Raw genomic sequence first — 27,093 nt, forward strand, 5'->3', positions numbered from 1 at the left:
ATATTTTCTTAATATATAGTAATTAATTGGAAAAAATATATGAGAAAAGTGGGTTCCATGGCAGTTTAATACCAGAAAGATTTCTCTGCCTGTACTTTAGAAATGATCACCGAGACAATGTGTTAGCTTTTCTTGATAACTTTGAGGCATTCAAGAAAAGGTTTATCATGAGAATAATCATTTATTTTTTACCTTCTAAAATGACCATTTGACAGGCTGCTGCATGATAAACGATGGAACCCAAAAATCCAATAGTTTAAAAGGGGTCTGGAGAGAATGAAATGATGGCATTCGACAAGTCCTTCGCTGCTGCAATCAAGTGTAGATCTTTAGATAGCTAGCTCAATAAGAAATGGATAAATCGAGTTGGGATATAAACAATGCCAGTTGAGTGTAGTTATGCGTACAAATAAATATTCAACGTACGCCATAATCAATTAGAGTACTATCTCTGATCTCTCTCTCGAGAATGTAGGAAAAAATATGGACTCGAATGATGTATGCTAGTTATAACTGTACGTATGCGTTATCCCATTAGAAACTTATATAAAATACAGGTGGGGATTTAGGAATGGCTGCTGCCCCTCCGTATAGAAAAAGGGAAGGAATTCAAGGTAATATGAACTGAGGATCCGGTCGAGAGAGAGTTCTGTTCTGTCAAACTAGAGAGTTTGCATCCGAATGGCCCAAGGCCCAACCTAAACTGGGCTAAAAAGTTCTTTGGATTCATTCCACTGCTCCAAACCAAACTGGGCTAAAAAGTTATGGATTGGGTCAGGCCTGGTTTTGGTTAGGGGTGTAGAACCAGATGGAGCTCAAATTTAACCTCTCTCTTTTTTTTTTTTCTTTTTTTTTTTTTTTTTAATTTTTTTAATTTTAATTTTTATATCTCTAAGACATGGATACACCATAAGGTCGTATAGCCCAAGAACTATCGGATTCATTCTATCTTTTAATCATGTGCGGTTCCTGTCATCGTGGATCGAAAATCTTCAAAATCCATAAAAGCCATCAGCTTAGACGGCCCCAAGCCCCATTAACAAAAGACAAACACAGAAATCCGACCAAATTCTTTTTAATCAAGAGTTTGATAGAGATGTCTTGTAACATTTTTTTTTTTTTTTTAATCTCGGTCTTCATATTAGGCTGCCCTTGATCTTTTTATCTCTGGATTTTCTTTTATCACGTCCCCACTGAATCATCTGCGAGAAAGAGTAATGTTAGATACAGTTATGAAATATGTAAATACCATATAGTCGTTTTGAAAAAATATGAGATCTATTATTAAAAAATTAATTTTCTTTTAACGTGAATCTCATATTTATTCACTTTTTTTAAAGTGATTGTGCAGCAATTACACACTCACAATTACAAGTATCATTTCTCATAAAACAATACACCAATGCCTACGAGGTCCATCCATTTCCAGACATCTCTAATATAATCAAAATATGCGACAAATGCGTAGCTAAAAGGAGATCGAAAAAGGAGAAAAATATATTGTATATTATCCATCTGTAATGCGCTTCATATATAGCAACTTCTTTACAAGAATTTATTGTACTGGAATTCCTTGTCAATAGGAATGTTTCACTAACATACAACATCGGAACTCCTGATAAAATCAATCAATCTATAAGAAAGAGCCGCTCTCGCCTGAATAAACTACGTACAGAAGGGTCCGAAGCACCAGCCGAACCAAAACAAGGCCCAATGCTCATACACTGTGAAGCTAAATTTCCGATAACAATTATCAAAAAATGAAAAATATAAAAAAGAATAAAAAAACAAGACTTGGGTAACAATATCATACATCTCAAAACAATGGATCCTATCACACTAAAATCAACAAGACCGAAGCAGAATGGGACCCACTGAACTAAGCATATCCCTGAGAGCTATCTGGACCTCATTTGACCCATGTTCACAACTTATCAAGCTTGATAGTAGGGGGAAGAACCGACCCAAGTTCTTCTCCAATGAACTCTCTTCCTGTCTACAGATAGCCTGGAGTGTGGTGACAATGAGAGGCGCACGTGCAGCCAACTCTCTCCGTTTCCCAGAACCTAAAGGAATTTGCCAATGAAGCTGCCCAATGGATGATTCAGATATCTGACCCGACCGAGCAGTTTCAATATAAAACTGCAAGATCTCCTTGCAAAGGTCAACAAGGCAGGATTCCACCTGGGCCTCATCATAACTTGGAGGCCTATCCAGTATAAGATTCTGTATGAATGTGAAGCAAATTTGGTAAGACTCATTCTCAAGTCGCAATAATGGAGGGTCTTGCATTTGGGTCATAGAACCAAAATCCTGAAGCTTTGATCGTAGCATTGTATTACTATTGATCTTATTAGCATGGGATGCCAAGTCATGCAATGCGTCAAAGAGCATTAAGGTAGTTTTTGCTGAAAGGTGAGACCGATGCATGTTGTAGATTTCCATCACTGCCTGCAAATTTTGATAATGAAAAACAAATGAAAATTATGGTAATCATTCTGAAAGTGTAATCTTTAACATGGTATGTTGCCTAAATAGTTTCTGTACTTTTTATACACCCTTCACAAATGCACAAGGATACGAAAGTAAAAAATTTCTACATACAGCTAATTCAGTTCTTTCAGAATTGTTAGATTATAAATGTTTTCAGACAATCATGACATTGATGGTATCAGTACTAGAAGATTGATTCAATGAATCAAATATAACACAATTACCGGGGGAGAACTCCAACCTGAGGCATATTATAAACTGTCAATGATGTTAGTTTGAGATATATGTTCTCACTGACCGATCGTTTGCTTCCAGAGAATTTGGTTTCTGGGGCAACTTGGAATTTTCAAGCTCAAAAAAATATTGTCGATATAAAGTTTCATTCACAGTTTATCATGCATTGATTTACTTATCTGGATTTTTTTGCATGCACTGATTCAGCATTGCTTATTCTTAGAAACATTAAACAATTCTATTAGCTGGATTATGGACACTGTTGTAGAGACATCAATATCAGGCAAAGCAGATATATTGACAGGCAGATTAACTCATTTCACGACCATATGTTTAAGTAGTAGGAAGGCATCTGTATTAATTAGCAACATCAGAGCGATATTCTACCTGAATCAATAAAAGTTGAACAGCAGCGCGGCACTTGGCATCAGATAAAGAAGCATAGAGATGGTGTGTCCTTTGGCTCTCTGAATCACCATCGGGAATGTCAGACACGGAAGACTCTATATAATTTTCTCTTGATAAAGAAGGTTCATTGACAATGAACGAGAGATCAGGAACTGTTGCATTAGCTGCTTGTTTCAATGAAAAAGCCACTTCTAGCCACTTGTCCTCGGAAAATAGATCACCAGCATTGCTCATCAAACGGACATATGCAGCAATACCAATACCAGCAAGACTTTGGTGAGGACGCTTAATAAAGCTAACCAGAAGCATCAAAACTTTTTTCAAAAGTGGATTGACAGTGTTATAAAATTTGACAAAGAGATCTACAACTAGTTGGAGGGCCAACGTGCAAGTCTCATAGAGCCATGCATCTTGATCAAGCTCGCCTGTGTCACTATCAGTTCCCTGACCTGGCGAGCTCCCCCCAGAAGGATCAATAGCGTGCCTTACGTAGTCAAATATTGGAAATAGAACTGATTCAAACACTCGTTCCCACAAAGGAAGTGAGAAATGGTGACCATGGTTGCGTAAAGTATCAAACAGCACTTGTAAGGCACTCTTCCTGATTTCAGGCCTAGGGTCAAAGCTGAGTTCTGACAAACCTGCACAGAGGGAAGAGTCGAAAGACTATTAATTCAAATTTTTACAAATGTTTTTGTTCAAATAAATTTTCTATATGTAAAAGCACATTTTTGTTTGAAATTAGAGCCATTTCTTTATAGTTAGTGTTGAAATCTCAAGAAAATCAAAATGATTAGTAACATGAGAACTTTTTTTTTTTTTTTTTTTTATCAGAGATTGGTAACATGAGAACTAACAGCTAATGCAGCTTCCTTACCAGCCAACAAAGGAAACCAGAAATAAACGTGATCATCCTTATCTTCAGTGTCTCCCTTATCTTGTTTACCATCTTTTCCGAATTTAGGTGAAGATGGCGATAACTTTGCAGAAGCTTCCTTGTCCTTATTCCTTGATGAGGAGCCAATATCCTCTTCTACAAGTTTTGTTGCACAAAACCGAAGAAAAGCAATGGCATTAAGGCTAATGTCTTCACTGAATCTGTTATTAGTGAAGGCAATCAGGCAATTGACACAGTCCGTAAAGGTGGTGGTTTCAGTCTCGGTGATGTATGGAAAGTAGTCTCGCACAATCTTCTCAATTATTTCAAAGGCCAATAAGACAATGTTTTTGTGGTCATCAGAAGCTGCAGTTGTGAATACCTGAATAAAGTTCACACGATAACAAGAAGCATTAAGAATACCTCAAGAAGAATAGTTTATCAAATCAAATCAAATCTAATAATAAAAATAACTTCCAAAGAAAATTATCAAGGACTAGATTTTTTCTTTGAGTAATGCTAGATACAAGCACACAGTGTGCAAGCCCATTGAAAAAAAATGGGACCCACCATAAAAAAGTAGGTTTTTCCAGGCGGGTCTTACCTTTTGTAAAGGGCTTTTACAAGGCTTGAGTGCCCTGGGCTTGCACAAATTATTTTCCTTATTCTTTTTAATAAAATAATATATGTTAAATAGATTCCATACCATGAACATACTCTTCCATCCAGATTTAACATTGCTGACACGAGATAACACCATTTGCGAGACACATCTGATGACTAACTCTCTGATTTCAACGGCACTACTCTTGCGCATTACAATGACAAAAGGCTTCATAAATTCATTTTGAAAATTATAGTTAGCCAATTCTTCTAGGTCTAAGAACTTCATTGACAACTGGCGTAAAGAATCCATTGCAAATATTGCAACAGAAAGGTTTCCAGAACAGCCAGTGGTTACAAAGAAATCAGAGAGCACATGCCAGATGCTTGACCACACAAGCCGGATGCGGTTCATGTTATATTGCCTGTTATAAGGAGACAAAGCAGGCCAAGTTATATAATAGATACCAATAAATCACGAGAACAACAAAAGATATGCCCAATGAGGAACAAGAGGAAATAAGGCGATTCATACGTAATCTCAACAATCTTTGTAAGGCTAAAAACCCGTGGATCAGATGCAGATCGCAATTCCTCCATAGAGATCTTGCAGAGGGCCTTAATAAAGTCTATTATTGCCTCACTGTTTAACTTTTGACTCCGCGTGAATATGAGATTCATTTCAGAGCTCCCAACTTGTTCTAACAGGTTCAAATTTGAGACTAAGTTGTTCTTCAGTTCAGATGAGACCACCCCCAAGGCACTACCACCAATACCAGCACTATCATAGGAACCCCTCATTACAGCAGAAGCCGCATTCTGAATTCTCCCAGGTCCCTTTTTCTTCAAAACAGGAAGGATTGTGGACTTAGCTTGTCTAGATTTTTCAGACTCATTCTGAGGAAAAGCAAAAAAGGTTGCATCTGGAGGAGCACCTTCCCCCAAGAAATGTAGATGCTCAAACCTAGAAACACATGTCAATATATGCTCCCAAGCTTCTCGTAAGTAATTCCCATCTTCATCTGCAATTTTAACTATTGCCTATTAACAATAAAGATGCCAAACACACTGTCAGGTCCATGAGCAAAGGGCAGGTGCTTAATTTTATCAAATCTAGTGCTCATGTTATTCGAAAAACTAGATTATGAATGTTATAGGATACGTTTTCATATAAGATGTAGGCATTGTTTTTTGGGGGGGATAAGTAAAGATGCATCCTGTATCATGTAGGGTAGGCAATGTTAAACAACCAATTGTCCCAAAAACTTAAACTAATAGGAAGAGACAGATTTAATCTTTAATTTGCATTCCAATGCCAACCTCACGTATGAGTCTAACTCCACCTAATAAGTGGGCTCAGCACGAGATATTTAATTGAAATGAGGGTAAAATTTATCTTCCTTAGAAAAAACTACATATTCCAGCAAATACAAGTAGATTATGTTAAACAGAATCTCTCAGACGTTGTATAACTCGAGTAGGATCATTAGCAATTATCATTTTTTGTTTATTCTAATCCTTTATGGCATCTATAATAGTAAATCGACCACCAACCTTAATAGCATCTATGTTTTTCTGCTTGATATCAGCAGGAGAGTGGAGAGAGGTAAACTTTGCTAGGGAAGTCACAAAAGCATCTCTATGAGTCTTCATGGACATCACAGCAGTAACATGGATAGCATACCGGAAGCCTTCAAGGCACATTGCTATTACTATTTCATCGTCACTTTGGTCAAGTGGAACACTGAAGGCAGCCAACATAGGAGCCCAGCATACTTCAATCATGAATCTAAGGATCACCACGTCGGTTGCCGCATAATAAGCTGACCTACAAATCACCCAGCAAGTGCAAATAAAGAAGTAAAGTATTAGGTCGTTTCCTTTGAATTACATGAAGTCACACGTCCCAATGAATATAATACAAATTTAAATTCTGGGCAAGTAGAACAATGAAACAGCAAAATAAGAGACCATCTCAAAATGTTCAACAGAAAATTCAAGCTATACAAATCTTACTTTCCTGAAGCACCCTCATCTCTCAGGCTATCCATTTCTTTCATACCACAAATTCAGATGTTAACAGCAAGTATAAAATTCAAACTCAAATGATGAACAACTAAGTAGAAATCATTAGCTACACGTAGTTGTTTGCTTCTTCAAAACGGAAGTCTTAGTGGGAGAAGGAAAAATAGTATCCTGACGTAGCTCCACTCAGATTATTGAACTTTTAGGACAACGCTGCTGAAATGCCAATAAAAGAGTAGTATGACTCAGTGGTTAAAAGGATATATTCACTAGATAAAGCACAGTAGAAAAACAATATTTATCAAACCAAGATCCTCAAATTTGGTATGATAGGGTTTTAGTTGTATGCACCGGCAATCATTTGGTTAAAGCGACAAAATGTTGGACATAAGAGAAAAGCAAGTTCATCTTACTCGGATTTGCGAGCTTTTTCTTTAAATTGTTCTTGCATGTGCCTAATAAGATCATCACTGGTCTCCATATATTTGTCTTCTTCGCGCTTTCGTATCACTATATTCAGGATACTGTCCAAGCGTAGAAGTCTGTTTGAGTACATAGACTGTTTTTGTTGAGGAGCCAAATCATCTTTCATTTTTATCTCGTTTCTTGATATTCGTTCAAAGAGTGACCTCAGGTACTCCTCAGGTAAATCTTTTCCATCATCTATGCCATGATTGTTTCTTATAAAATCATCAGCTGACATCTGCAAATTTTAATGACCGGCAAGGAACAGAGGGCTTTACATCATTCTGTATGAAGCATCTGATTAGATCAAATGGGAAATGTGAACGCACCTTGTTCTTCACCATGGGGTTATGAGCATCAGTATTGAGCATTATCACGGAATAAGCAAGGACATAGGCTGTGTCAGCACTTGTAAAAGCCTTCGGATTACATTTGCAATACCGCTCAGCAAACTTCTCCATGATTCGATCAATCTTCTGTGCCTCACCAGGCAACCTAAAGCCTTGAAGAAAGGCCCTGATTGCCTCGTCAAAATCCATGCCTTGAAATTCAAAGGAATCCACATAGGCATGCATTACTTTCAGTGGAAAACCTTCCCTTTCTCCTAGATAATCACCAATCAAAGTCTTATTCAACCCAGATCCATTTTTAAGAAAATATGCTATCTCCTCAGGTGAATTGCCCACCTTGCTTGCATTGATAAGAAATTCAACCCCTTTTGTAGGTTTCCGATTAAAAAGAGATATACCTTCCTGCCACAAAATTTTACATTAGATTGGATAGGAAATAGCCAACTAAATAATGGTCATAAGAGAGATCTGCTTGCATGCCAAACATCACATATTCTCTTGCCTGAAGTTCCAGCTTGTAAGCTCGTCGTTGTTCGATTGTCAAAACATCAGAAGCCTCGCTGGAAGCTTCAGAATGAGAACCTGCCCCGTCAACAGGCTCATCCACATTACCATTTGCTATGGGAAGACTTACAGGTTCAGGACTGTTGTCTGCTGCTTCAAATTTCTTGGTAGAATGAGGATCTGGAATATGCAACTGTTTATTCATCCAATCTCCCATTGATCTCAAAATAGCCACTAAGCACTTCATTGCTTCATGTTTCACTGTCACCTCCTGTGGTGGCAACAATGTGGTGGTTACACCGGGAGGGACACCTTGTGCAGTTTTAAGAAGTCCATTGACCATTCTGGAAAGATCAGCATAACCGAAAAGATGGATACATAGACCAAATCAATCATTCTCAAAGCATCAAAGGAAGTGTAACAATGCAGCAATGAGATACGTTGTTTAGTGGAAATTCTTGTTCTTGTACATGCATCTGTAAAATTGTATAAGATAGGGTAAATTTCGGAGGATGAAAACTAGCATACCTCTCAAATATGTTTGATGAATTGACATCACAATCATAATTAATAAAGATGTCCACTAAGATTTGTGAATCAACACAGAGCCTTTCAAGAAACCGAAGCACGATCATCTTCTGCTGAAAATTAGGTTGGGCAACGTTTTCTAAAACTCTAAGAACAATCATAGGAAAAAATACTCCGATTTCTGCCTTCAATCCAGCTCTAAATCTTGACACCAGACTAATGAAAATGGAGCAAGAAAGCTGGAAAACAATTATGAGAGTCGAAGCACTGTTCTTCAACAATGATAGACACAAGTACTGCTTAATGGCTCCTAAAAACCTGTTTTGCCACAAACAAATGAGAACATAAAGTTCATATAGAAACTTCAGTTGGGATAAAAAAACACTAAAACTATGCATGAGTTGAAGCAAGAAAAGTGAATTTTACTTTTCAGAAGGGCAACTAAATAATTAAATGTGGTCACTGCTGAATAAAATCAAAGCAAGACTAGCAGTGCAATAAATGCTCAAACAAACTAGTCAATTAATGAAAAGCAAGAACTAAAATGCGGTCCTGCAAGCCATGCAGCATACTTTTGACACAATGCATGTACGAATCTGATTAACACGCTGGCTGCCAAGTATAGCATAGCTGATTAAAAAAAAAAGGAAAGAAAGGGTACATTTGCCCAGATCTTTTTGTAAAGCAGCCATTCTCCCATAATTTGATATCGCCTAAACACATATCAAGCCAAGAGATAACTCAGATAAATAAGAAACAAAGTCCAATTTAATTGTTTCATAAATTGATTTATCCCAACAGCATCAGGGCACTCAGGTGAATGGATCAACCAATATTATTGACTTCTTGATTGCAATGCAAATATTATAATTTAGAAACTTGTAAGCTCTTCTTTTCTTGGGCACATCATTAGCATTCGCCATTTACAGGCAAAAGACCAAGCCTGGGGTCATGATATCTAATCAACTCAGAATTCCCCAACTAAAGTCAAATTTTAAAAAATAATAATAATCCTGTGAGGTGAAGCTCAAAAGGGGAAAAAAAGAGAGAGAGAGAAATTATTTTATTGGCTTAAGACTAAATTGCCTACATAAAACAAGTCTAGATTTCATAGAAAAAGCACCAAGCTTTTTAGTTCAACACTTGTCATTTCTCAAGACTGTCCTGAACCAAGAAGGTACCAAAAATATATGCTCAGAGTACAGCTCCTTGCACCAAATGAAATGCAATAGGAAGCTTACTACAAGCACCATAAATGCCTACTTTGTTCCACGACAAAAAATTGCCAAACTAAACCTCCCAGCACCAGCCACCAAGGATATTAAAAAATGTCAGAAGCATGATATTCCTGCCGACCACATCAAATCTAAACTCCAATTGGAGATTTTTCCAGAGGGTTTTTTAACATGCTATATGGCAAAACAGACCTACATATATGCCTAAGACTTACTACTTATAACCACATGCCTCCTACCAATTACAATGATTAGTAGTCACTAACCTATTCCTTGCCCACCCCAAAAATAGTCCTTTTAACTTTCCCAATCAAAATTCTCATACCAAGCATCATTTCCAAACAATTTAAGCACATCTGAGAAACAAAGTTGACAGTATCTTGATAATGCATTGAATGCCCGTTAAAAATTTGAGCCACATCTGAGAAACAACATGTTTAATTCTAATGCTTCTAAATTTCTATATTAAATTTAACAACATAAAATTATAACTATTAATCTTTACTTATCATTAAGACTTAGTTACAGAACTACATACTTATATATCAATTCACAATATCGCATTCATTGGTGCTTATTTTCTTGTCTTTCCCAAAGTAATTCATATATACATGAAAAAAATCTATTCATATGTGCAGCATTTTGAAAACCTCCTTTCGGAACCGGTACATTTGAGGCCAAAACTTGATGGCTTGTTTTTCAACTCTATTGATTTACAAAGTGCAAATGGTTTGGAAAGGGAGTTTGAGGAGGATGAGGTGTTCAAGGTTATTCGTAGCATGGCAAAGGACAAGGCACGGGGCCCAGATGGATTCTCGATGGGATTCTTCCAGGTTTGTTGAGATGTAGTGAAAGGTGATATCATGCAAGTCTTTGCAGAAATCCACTCTTTCCATAAATTTGAGAAAAGCTTCAATGCGACATTCATTGCTCTTATTCCAAAGCAACATGGGGCTAAGGTAATTGAAGATTGTCGCCCTATAAGCCTTGTGAGTGGAGTCTACAAAATAATCTCCAAAGTTTTGGCAAATAGGCTTAGCTCGGTGATGGAACATATTATCTCTAAGCCCCAAAATGCCTTCATTAGGGGGAGACAGATTCTGGGTTCGGTGCTTATTGCCAATGAGTGCTTGGATCATAGGTTGCAGGAAGGCGTTCCAGGTATTCTTTGCAAGCTTGATATGGAAAAGGCCTATGACCATGTGAATTGGGATTTCCTCCTTTACTTGCTCAGTAGGTGTGGTTTTGGTGATAGGTGGATCTCATGAATCTGCTATTGTATTTCTACCGTCCGGTTTTCAATGTTAGTTAATGGCACTCCTACTGGGTTCTTTAATAGCACACGTGGTCTGAGGCAGGAGGATTACTTGTCACCTCTCCTGTTTGTCATTGTTATGGAGGCACTTGGTTGGTTAGTGAAGGCTACTGTTGGCAGAGGTTACTTATCTGGTTTCTCGGTCGGTAATGGCACAAATGGGCCTACTTCACTCTCTCATCTCTTATTTGCAGATGATACCCTCTTATTTTGTGATGCGGATTTTGGTCAAATTCAATCTCTGCGAGCTCTCTTGTTATGCTTTGAAGCAGTGTCAGGGCTCAAGGTTAATCTTAGCAAAAATCCGAGATGGTTGCTGTGAGTGTGGTGCCTAATATTAATAGCTTGGTGCGGCTGTTGGATTGCAAGGTGTCTTCTTTACCTATGCAATATTTGGGTCTCATGTTGGGGGCAAACTTTAAGGCTCAAGCTAGTTGGGATGGGGTGGTGAAGAAAGTTCAGAGGAAGCTTGCTGGGTAGAAACGGATATATCTATCGAAAGGGGGGGCGACTTACTTTAATTTTTTTTTTATAAGTAAAAAGATATGTATTAAAACATAAAGAGGGCAAGGCCCGAGTACACAGGGGGTATACAAAGAGCCTAGCTACAGACTAAGTGCTACGAAGGGGTGGCGACTAGAATTGAGAGACTATTCCGGACTTTTTTTTTTTTTTTGGAGGGGGGGGGGGGGGGGGAATAGGGGAGGAAACAACATTCCACCTGGTTAATTGGAACAAGGTTTGTTCTCCTATTCCAAATGGAGGCTTGGGGATATGCAATTTGTGAACGTTCAATAAAATTCTATTGGGTAAATGGTTATGGAGGTACCACCTAGAGGGAAACACACTATGGAAGGAGATTATTGATTCTAGACATGGGAGAGAGTGGGGAGGCTGGTGCTCTAAGGAAGTAAGGGGGAGACATGGTGTGGGCCTATGGAAATTTATTAGGAGGGGTTGGCAGGCGTTTGAAAGCCATTTACGATTCGTGGTGGGAGATGGTTCCAGAATCAAGTTTTGGCATGATGTTTGGTGTGGAGAGTGCGCGTTGTACAAGGCATTTCCAGCACTCTATAGTATTGCAGCTAATAGAGAAGCCTCATTGCATATATGCGGGTATTTTTCCATGGATCTTATTAGTGGAACGTTCTCTTCAATAGAAATATTTATGAATGGGAACTACAAGCTGTGTCTGATTTCCTCGAGTTGCTCTATTCCATGGGAAATAATACGACATAAGAAGATAGGTTGCAATGGAAGGCTAATGGTAGTAAAAAATATACAGCCAAGACCTATTACAAGATTTTATCAATCCATGGCCATGTTTCATTTCCATGAAAGAGAATTTGGAGATCACGGGTGCCTACTAAGGTTGCCTTTTTCGTATGGACTGTTGCTCTTGGGAAAATCTTGACTACGGACAATCTGAGGAAGAGGAGAATCATAGTGATGGATTGGTGCTACCTGTGTAAAAAACAGGGAGAATCTATAGATCACTTACTTTTGCATTGTGAGGTCACAAGGGGGCTATGGAATGAGATCTTTAGAAGAATGGATATTGCTTGGGTAATGCCTTCACAGGTCGTGGATTTATTGGCCTGATAGAAGGAGCTTCAAGACTGTCCTCAAGTGGCGGCAGTGTAGAAGATGATCCCGTTGTATATCATGTGGTGTACATGGTTGGAGAGGAATGAAAGATGCTTTGAAGATAGGGAATGCACAATGGGGGAACTTCATAATTTTTTTATGCGCAGTTTAATGCTGTGGTTTTCAGCCATTGCACTTGATGGAAACAATGTCCATGATTTTCTTTCTTTAGCTAGAATGTAATTAGGTGTTTCTTTTGTATACTTCATGTGTACACGGGCTATGCCTACTTCATTCGTATGAATAAAATTCTCTTATTACTTATCAAAAAAAATATATATTCATCATCCACTCATCATTTCATGATATACCATTAGATGATAGGTTCACAAGTGAAATATAATAAATAACCTCCAATCATCTAATGTCACATCATGGAATGATATGATGATTATGAGAATTTGAATCATGAGAAGCATTACTCTATTCATATATATCGTATACGAGAAAGAAATTTAGTCAAATCTCACAAAAATAAACTTAGAAACTAATATAGCATGATATAATACTCAAGTTGTAAAAATATTTTTATTATAAAATAGATCTAATCTATCACATAAAATCATATCAATTTATAAATTAACTTTTATATACTCTCTTTGTGTTGTAGCAGTTCTATGCAAGAAATGTGGAAAGAACACCACTATTTTTCGTGCGTGTGTGAGAGAGAGAGAGAGAGAGATACCTGTCACTAGTCCTAAACACAGCCCCGGCGTTCTCCAACAAAATCTTCAACAACTCCAAAGCCACAATCTTCCCCTTCATCAACTGGGGATCCGCCAGCGCCTCCTTGGGAGGCGTCTTCATCGACAACTTGCAAAGTGCCCGGAACACCAAAAAAGCGTCCCTCCGCAGCTTATTTCCAATCTGAAGCTCCAAATCCTCATCCCTCTCGGCCTCCCCATTCGCTACCTCACCCTTCCTTCCCTCCAACGCCGTCTTATACATACTGATCTCCCAATACTTAGCGTCCAACATATCCTTATCCGTTGAATCCAACAAATCGGCAGGGTTCGTCGTCTCAACCGTCCTTGTCTCGAATGCCCCGTCATGACCACCCAACGATACCTTCCTTGGACTACCAGGATTCAGAACCCCGTCAATGTCCTGCATGATCTTCGTTATAAACCCTTGGACGAACATTGTCATAGACCCGTCCGCATCGGATTTCTCCGCCGGGTCCATAAGTTCGGCAACCAAAATCGGTTGAATCGGCAGCGTCAACGAGTCCGCCTCCATTCTCTGGAACACGATCACGAGCATTTGAATCAATGACGCCTTGGCCGTCGTCTGGTTCACCAGGCTTTTGCTCCCCAAGTAGATATCATAGCACGTCCTCACGATCTGAAGCAAGCAATCCCCGTGGATTCGCAGCGGAATGGAGGTCACTGCTGATAAGAGCGTCTTGAGAACGAGCAATTCCATTTGATCGTCGCCCAAATCGTGGCATTTGCAGACGGACTCGATCAGCTTGGATAAGAGCTTGGCCTCGTCGTCGCCGGTGGAGTCTGCCTCGCCGCGTAGGTAGCCGGAGGCTATTATTTTTTGGATGCAATCGACTGCGGGATCAGCGATTTTGAGGACGCCAGAGTTGGCGGCATTGATGAGTGGGCTGAGGATGGACTCGGAGTCGGAGAGGGAATATTCGGTGCGTCCACCGTCGTGGAGAGGGCCTGGGACGGAGGAATCAGGCTCGGTAAAAGTCTCGTTCTTCGAAAGGGAAGAGAGCTTTTCTACGACGGATTTGCACTCGTGAGCGAGCTTGGAGTGCTTGCGCCATGAGGCGTTCTTGATAATCTTCTCGAGGGCTGGGGAGACGACCTGGCTTAGCCGGGAATCGGCTTCCGAGGAAGCCATTCCCGAGTTGGGAATATTTATGGGAGGCTCAATGAGTCAGATCTGGGGTCAGTGTGGATGTCGGGTGAGTTTATCCGTCGATGAAGTCCAGTTGTTAGCAGCGCTGAGTGATAGCAGCGGGTTGACTCACTGAATCGGCGACGAGGCCGACGAGTTTGCTGGATGAGAGTAGTGCTCTGTTTGCATAAAAATCTCAGGGAAAGGGCGATGAGTTTGGGCTGTGGACATTGGTGAGGTGGGAGTTAAAGAGAGGGAAGAGTGAGCTTCGGCCTGTCTTTGAACTGATCAGGGGTGGAGATTTTAGAATATTAATTTACATCAAAGTCCAAGTTTGAATTCTAAATGTCTTAAATGCCCTCGTTACGTTGAATATGAAACCGAAAGGATCTTCCGAGTTTATAAAGAGATTCGATGAGTTCAAGGATTATGGCGCGCTACTGACGGTTGTTCTTTCTTTTGTTAGAATTATTTGGCCAACATATGAATTATTTTTAAAACTCCATCATTGTCCATCTTAAATTTATCATTTTTGAAAAAATTCTAATATATACAGTTATTTTTACATATTTATTACGCATTCGATTAATTTGATTAGTTAAAATAATTATTTTATATTTAAAAAATATGAAGAAACTAATTACATTAATAAAATATATAAAAAATACGTAAAAATGATTATGTATAAAATTTTTATTTCTAAAAGTACCAATTAGCATTGCATGGCTTAAGTGATGCAATCATTGAAATGTTAATAACATCTCTATACATTATATTTATTTTTATCTTATTAAATATGTGGTGTATAGATAATAAGTAAAATAATTCAATTAGTTTACGAAAAATAAAATTTTAAAAATAAAAATAAATATGATGTATAGAGATATTGATTATTAAGTAGCAAAAATCTTTATATTTATGCTTGTACCATTCAAATAACAAAATACATGATAAAAATCATCATTTTATTATTATTATTATTATTATTAGTGAAGGTAGTTGTACGGAATAAACAAAACACTTTTGCAAGTTGACGTGGCACTACACATGAGAATATGTGGTGATGATGCCACGTCAACTTGAACAATAATCTTCATTTATTTACAAAATAATGAATGTTATTGTATAGGTCTTATATTTTAATTTAAAAGTATTATTTATTCTAAGTGAATTTAAAATGACATTAGTTCATTGATTAGAGGGGATATCATGAAAGTTTCATTAGTATGCCATAACATGATGAAATTAGAGAAACAACGCATGATATGATTTTGACGGTTCATGATTACAATCATTCATTCTTTTTCCATCATAATGTAATGTCGTGCAATCTAAGGCTTATATATAGCTTTTTATCAACGTCTCTTGAGGGTAGACCCATGTCTATGGACGAGTTTGCGTGTCAATCATTGGAAGTGAACACCATTTACAACTCATGAACAACTTCATCTTGATTGACGTAGATCCATGAGTCGTTGTTGCATGGCCCATGGGACCGAAAAGGGACGATAAAGTTAGCGTACATATATAAAAGGCATGGAGGAGGTGGAGAGGAGGTTGCCGACGGAGAGTGCGGCGGTATTATCATTGTTAATGGCGGTGGAGGGTGGTGGAGGTGATGGCCAGTAGCCCAAATGTTGCAAGGTGGGCTTGAAAAGTACGGTAGTTCTGTTTGTAAATTTACTAACTCGGTGGGCCTGCGATAGGTCCAATGTTTGCAAGGTGGGCCTGCAATACACAATATTATTATTGTAAGTGCCCAAAAAGGACGTACGTACGTAGTTGATATAATTGTACCAACTTTGGGCTTCCTTTCTTTGTTTATACGAAATTGATACTTGAAGGATGTACGTGCACCAGATCAATATGGCGTTGCGAACAAATTAATTAAGGGTTCTTATCTTATGACATATGGATCATAGTGATAGACCAATAACATTAATCATGTATATTCAAACCAAACCTTGTCCCTGTCTTTTACTTATGCTTGTATATGTAAAAGGTTTATAAACTGGTCTGTTGGAAAGAGAAATAGAAAGACTGAAATTTGAAAAGAGCAAATACAGAGAATCCAAACAATAAAGCTGATCAAGTAGTACTAGTAGTACCAAAAGACGTCCAACTATTTCTTTTAGAACATTGCCATTGGCCTAGCTAAATATTAGTCTAGCCAAATTTTGCCTAGCTTTTTACCGAAGTGATTTGTATTAGAGTAGTCAAAACTCCTCGACTTTTGAGTTACAATAAAGTCAAACTATTCTCCAAATTTGAAGTTGTACTGTTAATCTCCAAAACAATTTTTTTAGTCTAAAAACATTATCAAAGTGTTACTGTTCTACAGTTCTGATGTTCAGCTCCCATTTTCCTATTTTTTTTTTGCTGCTCTTCCTTTAGTTGGATGGTTAGGTTGAGAAAAAAAATAGTTAAGAAATAATAATTTTAAGTAAAAATTAAATTATTAATTAACATATGAAGTGTATTTGTAAAATATATAAAAAAAAATTATTAAAATATATAATATTATATTATTATTTTGACTTTGAGATAGATAGTCCAATGTGGATTAATATCTCCTATGACTTTGATTTTAGCTAAAATCTCAACTTTTAGTCAAATTTTAAGACTAATTTGGTTGTTGGAATGCACTGAGATCAACTCAGTTCAGTCTAATTTTAATCTAAATTTAACATTCAAACACACAATTCTTAAATTACTAAACTTATCTTAATTCAAAACCTTATTATATGTTGAACCCATAACCTTTTTAAACTCAATATTTTTTTACATGTGAGACCTACAACTTTTTTCAAATTTTCATAAAATAGTACTAAACTTATCTTAACATCTAAACACATCTAAAATCATATTAAATGGGCTCTATAAAACTCACTCCACCATTTTAACTCACTATTATTCATAAAAAACTGAATTTAGTTCAATATCCAAATGCAGCCTTAGACTTGACAATCTAATGCTCTAACAACAACAAAACCATTTGTAAACTCCTATCGACCCACGATTTGTTAATTAAATCAAGATCAACTAGCTTGATTTCAATAGAGAACAATAGAGTCTAACAAGCATGAGCATCCCATGCAGCATGCATGTTATCCCATGCTTTTCCTTTTAATATTTTTTTTTTCTCGTTTAGGCCACTCATGAGAACTTCCTTATATATTTGACACTTATAATCCTAATTTATATTTGGTATTCTTACCTTATGTTACAACGGCTAGCTAGAAGAAACGTGGTTCTATTATTTCTATGAAAAAAGCTACAGGCATTCGATTGATGCAAGCATAGGGTAAACGGCGTTAACGTGGAAAAATAAAAACGGCATCGTTTAAGTATTTGCCCCTATTTTCCAAACGAGATGACTTTCCTCATTCCTTTATGTGTTTCTCTTTCTCAAATAATTGATTTTGTGTTTCTTCTCTCAATTCCCATTTCTCCTCATCAGATAACTACTGATGGTAGCTCATTCAGGTTGATAAATTAAATGCGTGAGGATTTAGTTTGCAGCTTGATTCCAGTATCCTGAACGAAACAGAAGAATGAATAGTCAAATAGAAATGAAAAGGAAAACTTTATCACATCTTCAATCCCTTGAACGGTTGTACTCAGCATCCTTATCACACTCGCCATTTCATTATCATAGCCCCTATTTCTCTTCCTTTTTTGATGCTTTTATGATTTTCCCACTCTAAGATGTCTAATACTCGCAACATTATTATTTTTTTGACGCAGATGTTAAGTATCCTACTAAAAAGGTATGGAAGATTATGCCAAGACTTTGGAGTTGGCATACAAGCACATCTAGGAATAGTTTGTTGAGAAGAGTAAGAGGGATAAAAAAGAATGGATTTATTGTATCATCACATTCAATTTTGATTAAGAAACATCCAATTCTTACTATTCTGGTAGTATTGCTGTTATAAAGGTTTTTAAAGGAGATCTCTTGATGCTTATTGTAATAGCCCGCTAGAAATTCAATTGTGAAATTTCTATTAACTTTAGGAATCTCGTGAAAAACCCATAAGTTTTCACAAATCCATTAATCGTATAGGTTTTTGTCTAACTACATAGTTAGTGTTATTATTTACTATGGTATCAGAAGTGTATTTTTGATTATTGGAGATAGTTAGAAGTGTCAAAATGTATTATGGTTTGTGCCATTAGACTCGGAGGGTTATTTAAAGTCTTATGGCGCAATAACATTTTTTTCATATTTTCGGACAAAACGTCTGTTCAAAACTGTAGATATTATTGGATAAAAAGAAATATTTTGAGGTAATTTTCGTGAATATTACTGTGTAAAAATATTTTGAGTTGTTTTTTATAGATATTATTAGATAAAAATATCTTAAGTTGATTTTTGTAGATATTATTGGATAGAATATTATGAGATAATCTTTTATAGATATTTTAGGTAGGAGAAAACCACACTTAACTCTCAACTCCAGCCTTATCACCTCCCTTATCTCGTCCATAAATGTGTCCAGCCAGCACCCATGAACTTATCTTCAATTACTCCTTCTAATAAAAGATTATCAAACACTCTCTCTCGGACAGATTTTAGGAGATCTTTTGCATGCCCATTTCGAAGCTGTTGTAAGTGTTTTATCATAAAGTCTCCTTCATATAAGTTGTTCCTTTTTGAGTCTAGTTTACATGGATATCTTATTTTCCCCATTTGAAGATCATTTGGTCAGTCAAATATTGTGTAAACTATAAAAAGGTCATTCTGGGAGATAAACTGGAAAATATGTTATAGTTTGGAGTTTTTGACCAAGCTAATGGATAGATATTGGTCCGAAATTTTTATGGAGTATTGTTAACATGTATATGTGACTATTGGTTGAGGATTTTTGCATGATTAAAGGTTTTGATGAAAGATGTTCTTAGATTTAGAAACTTAGAAACTGGAAGAAGAAAAACAGTTTCTGTTTTGAGAAAGTTTAACTCTTTGGTGGTCTAAACCTATTCTAATGACTTTGATAATTTTATTGGAGGATCCTAAACATCTTATATACATGTTATATTATTATTTTGAAGATATTTGATGTTAGTTTCAAAGATATGAAATTTTATGCAAAGAGATATTCAAATAAGTCAAAGTGTGGATATTCTTGGCTAACTTTATGTTTTGGTTAATTTCTAACCATATGATCTTGAATTAGAAGCTTATATATGTTTTAGGACATCTTTTTAAACCATGTGATGGTTTGGTTTGAAGATCATATATTTATAAGTCATAGATCAAGAGATTTATCAAAACTAGTTGAAGGAAAAGTTTATGTTTTTGGACTAAGTGTAAAACCAAAAACTCCAAATGTTATTTTGTGATTTTGGTGACTTTAGTTTGATGATTTAAAGCATGGTTGATGTTAGGATGATATTATGAATATGTTAGAAGTAAGATTTGATTTTTTGAAATTCTTGGAGATGTTTTGATTTAAGGTCAAAACTTGTGATTCAAGTGCTTGGATCTTTTTACAAAAAAGTTTGGTGTTGATTATTAGTTTTTTTAAATGGATGTTTTAAGTATGGTTTTGAACTTAGGATTGGAAGATGTTTGTTGCAAAATTTTGGTTTAAGCATGAGTTTTGAAGTTGGAAGGAATTGCAACAAAAATAAAGGGAAATGGCCTATGGATGTTTCGACCATAGTGTGTTCTTCATAGTTGTGTTTTGTTTTAAATTTTTCTGAGTTGATATTTAAGTTTAGGACAAGATTTACATGAGGAATGTAAATTTTGGAAACTTTTGGAGTTAGTATGCAAAATCCTTAAGTTATGGGTAAAACGGTCATTTTCCCACATGTAGAGAGTAAAAATGAAAATTTTACTCTTTAAGTTAGTATTTTCCATATTTCAAATTATTAGTGATTTAGTTCTAACTTTTAGAATCACTAATTACAGTTCCTCGTGATCGCACTTGAAGTTTTATAAGAAACGCGGAGATCGAGGTAAGTTAGCTTTTAACTTACTAGCAGTCTACTGTGTATGTGTGCTAAGTAAAAGAATTACAGTGTATGTATGTATGTTATCATATATGTCATGCCATGCCAAGTTATCATGTAATTGTCTATTATACAGAATTTATTCTGTCATCAATTTTTATCTGTTACACAATATATTCTGTCATGTATTACTATACATTACAAATATGTCATGCTAAATATGTTGTTTGTTATATGTTATGCCATGTTACGAAATGTTACTATCTCAAGTTGGTTATGTATTTCAAATTATGTTCAAGTCACGTTATGTTACGTCAGGGCTTCAGTCCTTTCATATTCCAGTCACGTTTCATCTTGAGTATATTCAGTTTATGTAGAATACATGGGGCCACAACAACTGTGGAGTATGTATTTAACTGCATAGTGATGTATAGAATACATGGGGCCACAACAACTGTGGAGTATGTATTTAACTGCATAGTGATGTATAGAATACATGGGGCCACAACAACTGTGGAGTATGTATTTACACATAGAATACATGGGGCCACAACAACTGTGGAGTATGTATTTTTAATGTTAAGTCAAGTTTGTGTAGAATACATAGGGCCACAACAACTGTGGAGTATGTATTTACACGTAGAATACATGGGGCCACAACAACTGTGGAGTATGTATTTTTCATGTTAATTCAAGTTTCAGAGCAAGTTCATGCTAAGTCAAGTTTCAGATCAAGTTCATGTCAAGTCAAGTTCAGTTCATGATTCAATTTAAGCTATGTCAATTATGTTATGTTGTACGCTAAGTTATGCTTTAATTACTTATAAATTTGATTATGCATTTATGCTTTTACTGTCATACATGCATCATTAGTCTGTATGGAAGTTTTTTGTTAACTTGCTGAGATTTGTAATCAAATCTCACTGTGGTAGTCCCAACTACCATTCCCCCCGAATGGTAGATCTTGTTACAGGACCTGAAGGAGGATCAAGAGCTGACCAACTAGATACAGTCAACTGAACGACGGTGCGTCGTTAATGTTAATATAGTAGTTAAATTACTACTTGTACGATGAAGTTGCATCTCCAGTACTTTTGGATCATAACTATTTTGGAATAGTGCTGTGATTTTAGTTATTCAATGGATCTTTATGTATGAAGTATGTTTTAAGTATTGAGATATTTTCAGTTTGGTACATAGTATTGCTAAAGAAAAAAAAAATTTATCCGCTGCGAATATTGCATAATGTTAGATGCATGTTAGGATTATTGCATCTTATATGTCATGAACGGGGGCAGGTAACCTTATGTTGCATGTCTCGACGCTTCAAATGTCCGTCCGATCCCAAACAGAATTTGGAGGCGTCACACTTATGGTGGAGACTCCTTCATCTTTCCTATGCAGGCGCCCATCTATAATGAAGAGAGTGCGAAGAGAAAGAAACAAACCTTTCTTCTTCATAACTTAAGCCAAGCGAAACCATATTTCGTCTTTATCGCAATACTTTTTTATTTTATTTTAATATATCAGCTGGCATGTAAGGCCCGACTGTCCAGCGATTTGCCAGGGCCGACTGCTCTTAAAAGAATTGTATTTCTATATATATATTGCCAAACAACCGACGATTAGGAGTTGTCACTTGTCACTGTCCATATAATTAAGCAAAGAGAGGAATTGGGGAGGGACAGGGAGACTGTTGCGTTCTGCCATGTGTATGCTGTTCATCGCGTCTTCCTTCATAGAGATGGCAAATGGGACCATGCCTTAGACTGACACGTGTCAAGATTTGATGTGTTGAAATTACATCAAGGCATGGTTTTTTGTGCTCGTCAGTGTGGGCTTGACTAGGCTACCTGTCCATCTTCCCATCAGTTTCATTTGGATCCATGTGACCGTACACTTCACTTTCATAGCGTACACGTACAAAATGACAGAACTGCCCGGTCTGGTGATTTGTGAAAAGGGGTGATGATTGAAGACGAGTTATAATTTCTTTTTCTCTTAAGCTTCGTAATAAAAAGGATTACGCATGAATATTTATCGAATAAAAAAGAGATGAGTGATATTGAATGCTATACAAATTGAACAAAACGTGGAGTGTTATTCAATTCATTTATTTGTAGGCTACTCATCTCGAATTAGATATATCCACAACGTTTGTCATTTTAATAGAGTTATGTAATATAAGTCATTTTTAAATATTTTTTATTTATTTTATTGATATAATTAATTAAAATAATTATTTTATATTAAAAAAATAACACAAATTTCAAAATACACAAATAAATATACAAAATTATATGCACATAAAAATTTTCTTTGCAAAGACACGCGTCAACTCATGAGTTGCCATCATGCACAGGTAGTGTATTTGGTTTAAAAAATAAATTAGTAATGATACGCATTATCCTACACCATATATTTTAGATATTTTAATATTATTTTTTATTTTTATTTTATTTTATTTTTATTAAATTAATTAAATTATTGTATTTATCATTCATATACTACAATTTATTATAAAAAAAATTAAAATAAATATAATATATAAAATATAGAGATGATATATAGAATTTTACTTAAAAAAAAAAAAAATCATGTTTTGAAGTGCTGCAACTTTTAGCCCAGTAGTAATTATGGGTAAACCAAAATGTTCTGAAAGATAATAGTATTGAATTTACTTCACAAATATATATATATATATATATACACAAGAGGCGAAACAAAGTACTACGCGGCCACATCCATAGCAATAAAAGTATACCAATAGAAGCACTGTACTAGTCCCCCTGACTGAGAGCTAGCTGAAATGGAAATGACAAGAGGATAGATAGATGGAAAAGATAGGATGTTTGTCCATCGTGGGGTCGGTTTAGCACGTGGCATCAACAGCGGCGGTTGGAAGTTAACCTATACTGTCCCCGCATGTATATATGTTTGCTTCACGCAAGCAGCAGCTCCCAATTGCCCTTCAAAATAACACCACCCCCTAAAAAAACAATATATAAATATAAATTGAACGAAAGGAAATGGAGAAAAAACTAGAACAGAACAACCAGTCCTTTTCAAATGACCCACCACCAAAACTTGCAAATTATCTAATCAAACACATAGCAACAATATAATCCAACTCATTTTCTCTCTAAATAGCCATCTCTCTCTCTCTCTCTCTCTCTCTCTCTCTCTCTCTCTCTATATATATATATATATATACCCCACAAACTTAAACGCCGATAAGAAAAGATACAACTCTGTAAGAAGATCGAGAGGGAGAGAGTGATGAGTGCAAGCAACGGAAGTGGGCCTTGTGGCGCCTGCAAGTTCCTTAGGCGCAAGTGCGTAAGCGGATGCGTGTTTGCGCCCTATTTTGACTCGGACCAAGGCACAGCTCACTTCGCTGCAGTGCACAAGGTGTTTGGTGCTAGCAATGCTTCCAAGCTGCTCTTGCGCATTCCGGCACATAAGCGGCTCGATGCCGTCGTTACGCTTTGCTATGAGGCTCTGTCTAGGGTTAGAGACCCCGTGTACGGCTGCGCTGGTCACATCTTTACTCTCCAACAGCAGGTGAGCTTTGCCTTCTTTGGGCAAGTCTGACGTAGTTCCAAAATTGAAAGAGCGTTTTCCATGTCGGATATTTTGGTGGTTAGCTAGGTTTTCGAGATCAGCCTCTCTTCTTGATCACTTGCTTTATTTTGCCCCCGTTTTTTAAATATTTTTAATATAAATTGCATGTGGCATATTCTCCTTGAATTTTTTAAGTAATTAAGAATTCATTCAAACTATATAATTAGTTGAAAGTTTAAATTTAAGTCATTTTTGGCTGACAGTTGACACATATATAACTTGATTTTATTTTATATTTTTGTTGATCTTTTGCTTTATCGTTTCCTTGAGAGAAATATGGTGCAAGGGAAATTGGTCAAGGATTATGTGCGGACTGGTAGCTCCCGTGGAAGAAGTAACCCGTTAGAGGCTACGCTTCATGTTTTTCTTGCTTTAGACGATCTTGAAATGTACGTAGTTTTGCTGGGTTTGTCTAAAATTCAAGTTGATCAAGTGAATGGTCAGGGCAATATGCTAAAGTGCGGCCGGGGCCGTACACTTTGGTACATCGGTTTCAACAAGAATGCACTGTAGATGTGCTACGAGTTGGTCAAGGTTTTCACATGATCATAAGATTATGCATCTATATGACTGTTCGCTTTGACACGTTTTTCATTCTTAGTTGCATTTTCTAAGATAAACATGATAACGTACGTGAGCCTACAGTATATGTGTGTGTGGGTTAACTTGTTATCTAGGTACTGTTAAGCAGGGCAGTTTCCTTTTGAGGGGCAAGTAGCTTTGGATTACCCATAAAAAGTGCTTGAAATCCATGCTATCTTTTCCTTAGGAAGAGAGATCATATTAGGGTTTTTCCTCATGCTAATAACAGCTTTCGCACTGAAATGTGTGTGTGTGAGAGAGAGAGAGAGAGATAGAGAGAGAGAGAGAGGTGGCGGCCGCCATGAACTTGGTGGATGATCGACAGATCGAGTATGGGTTCGCGTTGCTTTCCGAAGCTACGTATACCAAGCAAACTTAGCAGCTCGAGGAATATACAAATACCTGCGTTTTGACTTTCTCTCTCGGTATCAGTATTCATATTGTAGAGCTAGGACATATTTTTATCTAGTAATCTTTAATAATAGATTCACAATCTTTCATCGAGGGACCAAAAAATAGGAAACTGTTTATTATTTATAATACTACCTACTCTAAGTGAAACATTTCATTGCATATATTAATATAAACCATGTTTTGAACAACACCATTTTCAATTATGGCTGGCACGAAAGGAGTACTACCATAGGTTGGTGTTCTCAATTTGGTAAAATTAATTATTATTCTGTATGAGTTTTCTTGAGGGGAAAACCTTTTTTTTTCTCCCTTTATCATATGCCATGCGAATTATCACTACTGCTTGTGAAGATGCGCATCGTAATCTTTTGTTTGCAGTTGCGTTAATAAGGCAAGCATTGCTGGCGACCATTGAGGTTGCATAACTTTTCTTGGATTGGAGTTTTACCCACAGACTATGTACGGTAGCATGGTTACCCATGCGCGCATGCAGTCAGTGATCTCGCGAAATAGAAAATACGTATTGCTTTTACTGTTGATTTGATCTTCCATTACCGTTTTTGTGGTCAATTGGGAACAAAACCACCGTCCACCGTCTTAGCTTTAATTAGGTAGAATTCCATCACCCTCTGATGTCAGATGATTAGGTAGAATCGACTATTTTATGAACATTATCTCCCCAATTAAGCACTAACCGAGATCAGAGAAAGGGGTCGTTTTTTCTTCCTCTTCAAGAGCACGTGGTTACGAATAAGTGGTAAAGTCTTAAAGTTTTGCCTTTAAATCGTAAGTGTACTTCATATGTGCATCATATGATGTAAACATGTATATATGGATATCATATTTTTTTAACAATGAACTATTAATGTGGTCTCATCTATCTGTTTTGTTTGTTGGAGTTTTTTTAATTTTTGTTTGTTCTCTCTAAGCTGTTGTGTTTGTTAGTTGCTCTTTTAAATTTTAATGTCACGTACCTAGCAAATAAAAATATGGTATTTTCTTCTCCTGTTTCTTTCCATTTCTATTTTGGAAAGAAAAAGGGGCTGGTGACCCCTTAGGATCTTGTACTCTTTGAGATTTTCTTAGTAACATGATGCAGAACGATGCAAGGAATATTTTTAGAGTCCCATGGAATTACTTGTCTGTTCTTCCCTAAACGGAGCATGTATATGCATGGTTCTTCCGTTAGCTATCAAGAAAAAAGTAAAATCTGAAAAGACTTTCTGTTTTAGGATCAATTGCCAGGGCACATAGCATCCAGATCTTGTCATGGTAAAGCTTGGCTAAAGCTTTCGATCATAGCTGCAGCTAGCTTTGAAGCGAAAACAATTCATATTTTTGTAAATTAACATGCTAATATATATTGAATAGAAAGAACTCAATTCTTTCATGTTTGTAGGTAGTGAATTTGCAGGCGGAGTTGGCGTTCGTTCAAGCCCGCCTTGCCACATTGCATCGCCTTCCTCCTCCGCACTCTCAGAGCCCATCACCTACAAATCACCATTCCTCCTCAGATTTGGGTTCAACTTCAGACCTGCAATCTAACTCTAACTCAGCCATGCATTTTGATCCTCTACAACCACATCCAATTCCTGCAGAATTAACAAGTTTTCTCTATTCGTTGGATGGAGATCTCGAGGCTGGGAATGTCCAAGTATTGGCTCGGGAAATCATCTCTAGGTACTTGCCCGGAGTAAGATTCCGGCCTTCAAGTCCTAATTAAATTAAATCCTAGCTTCTGTTTACTCGCATGTATGTATTAATGGCAACATGCATTTTGGGCATTTTGGCTTCAATGTCTACTGGAAAATTGTACGTACTTTTTTTCCACAAGTTTAATTTCAACTTATAACCACTCCCTTTCCCAGCCAAACTAACTATCATTGTCAATTTTATGACCAAATCTGCAACCATCTAAATAAAATTTGTAACAAAGTGTACAGTTCAGCCGGAGTGCAAAATTTGAATCATATA

The 27,093-nt window shown here is 36.7% G+C and overlaps 2 protein-coding genes across 2 annotated transcripts; one reads left to right on the plus strand and one right to left on the minus strand.

Moving 5' to 3' along the window:
• Window positions 1–1,487: 1,487 nt before the first annotated feature.
• Window positions 1,488–14,823, minus strand: LOC122301230 (brefeldin A-inhibited guanine nucleotide-exchange protein 2-like). The gene is made up of 11 exons (XM_043112432.1): window positions 13,370–14,823; window positions 8,488–8,805; window positions 7,958–8,303; window positions 7,435–7,857; window positions 7,054–7,343; window positions 6,170–6,443; window positions 5,151–5,656; window positions 4,719–5,040; window positions 4,013–4,394; window positions 3,115–3,776; window positions 1,488–2,451 (listed from the first exon to the last, which is right to left on the minus strand). Exons 1-11 carry the CDS (start codon window positions 14,539–14,541, stop codon window positions 1,846–1,848), a joined length of 5,301 nt encoding a protein of 1,766 aa, XP_042968366.1. The 5' UTR covers window positions 14,542–14,823; the 3' UTR covers window positions 1,488–1,845.
• An 8,874-nt stretch (window positions 14,824–23,697) lies between these two features.
• Window positions 23,698–26,992, plus strand: LOC122301232 (LOB domain-containing protein 31-like). Its single transcript, XM_043112437.1, has 2 exons — window positions 23,698–24,063; window positions 26,519–26,992. Exons 1-2 carry the CDS (start codon window positions 23,779–23,781, stop codon window positions 26,840–26,842), a joined length of 609 nt encoding a protein of 202 aa, XP_042968371.1. The 5' UTR covers window positions 23,698–23,778; the 3' UTR covers window positions 26,843–26,992.
• The last annotated feature ends 101 nt before the right edge of the window (window positions 26,993–27,093 follow it).

Source organism: Carya illinoinensis, chromosome 2, assembly GCF_018687715.1.
Source record: "Carya illinoinensis cultivar Pawnee chromosome 2, C.illinoinensisPawnee_v1, whole genome shotgun sequence".
In the NCBI taxonomy this organism is placed as follows: Eukaryota; Viridiplantae; Streptophyta; class Magnoliopsida; order Fagales; family Juglandaceae; genus Carya; species Carya illinoinensis.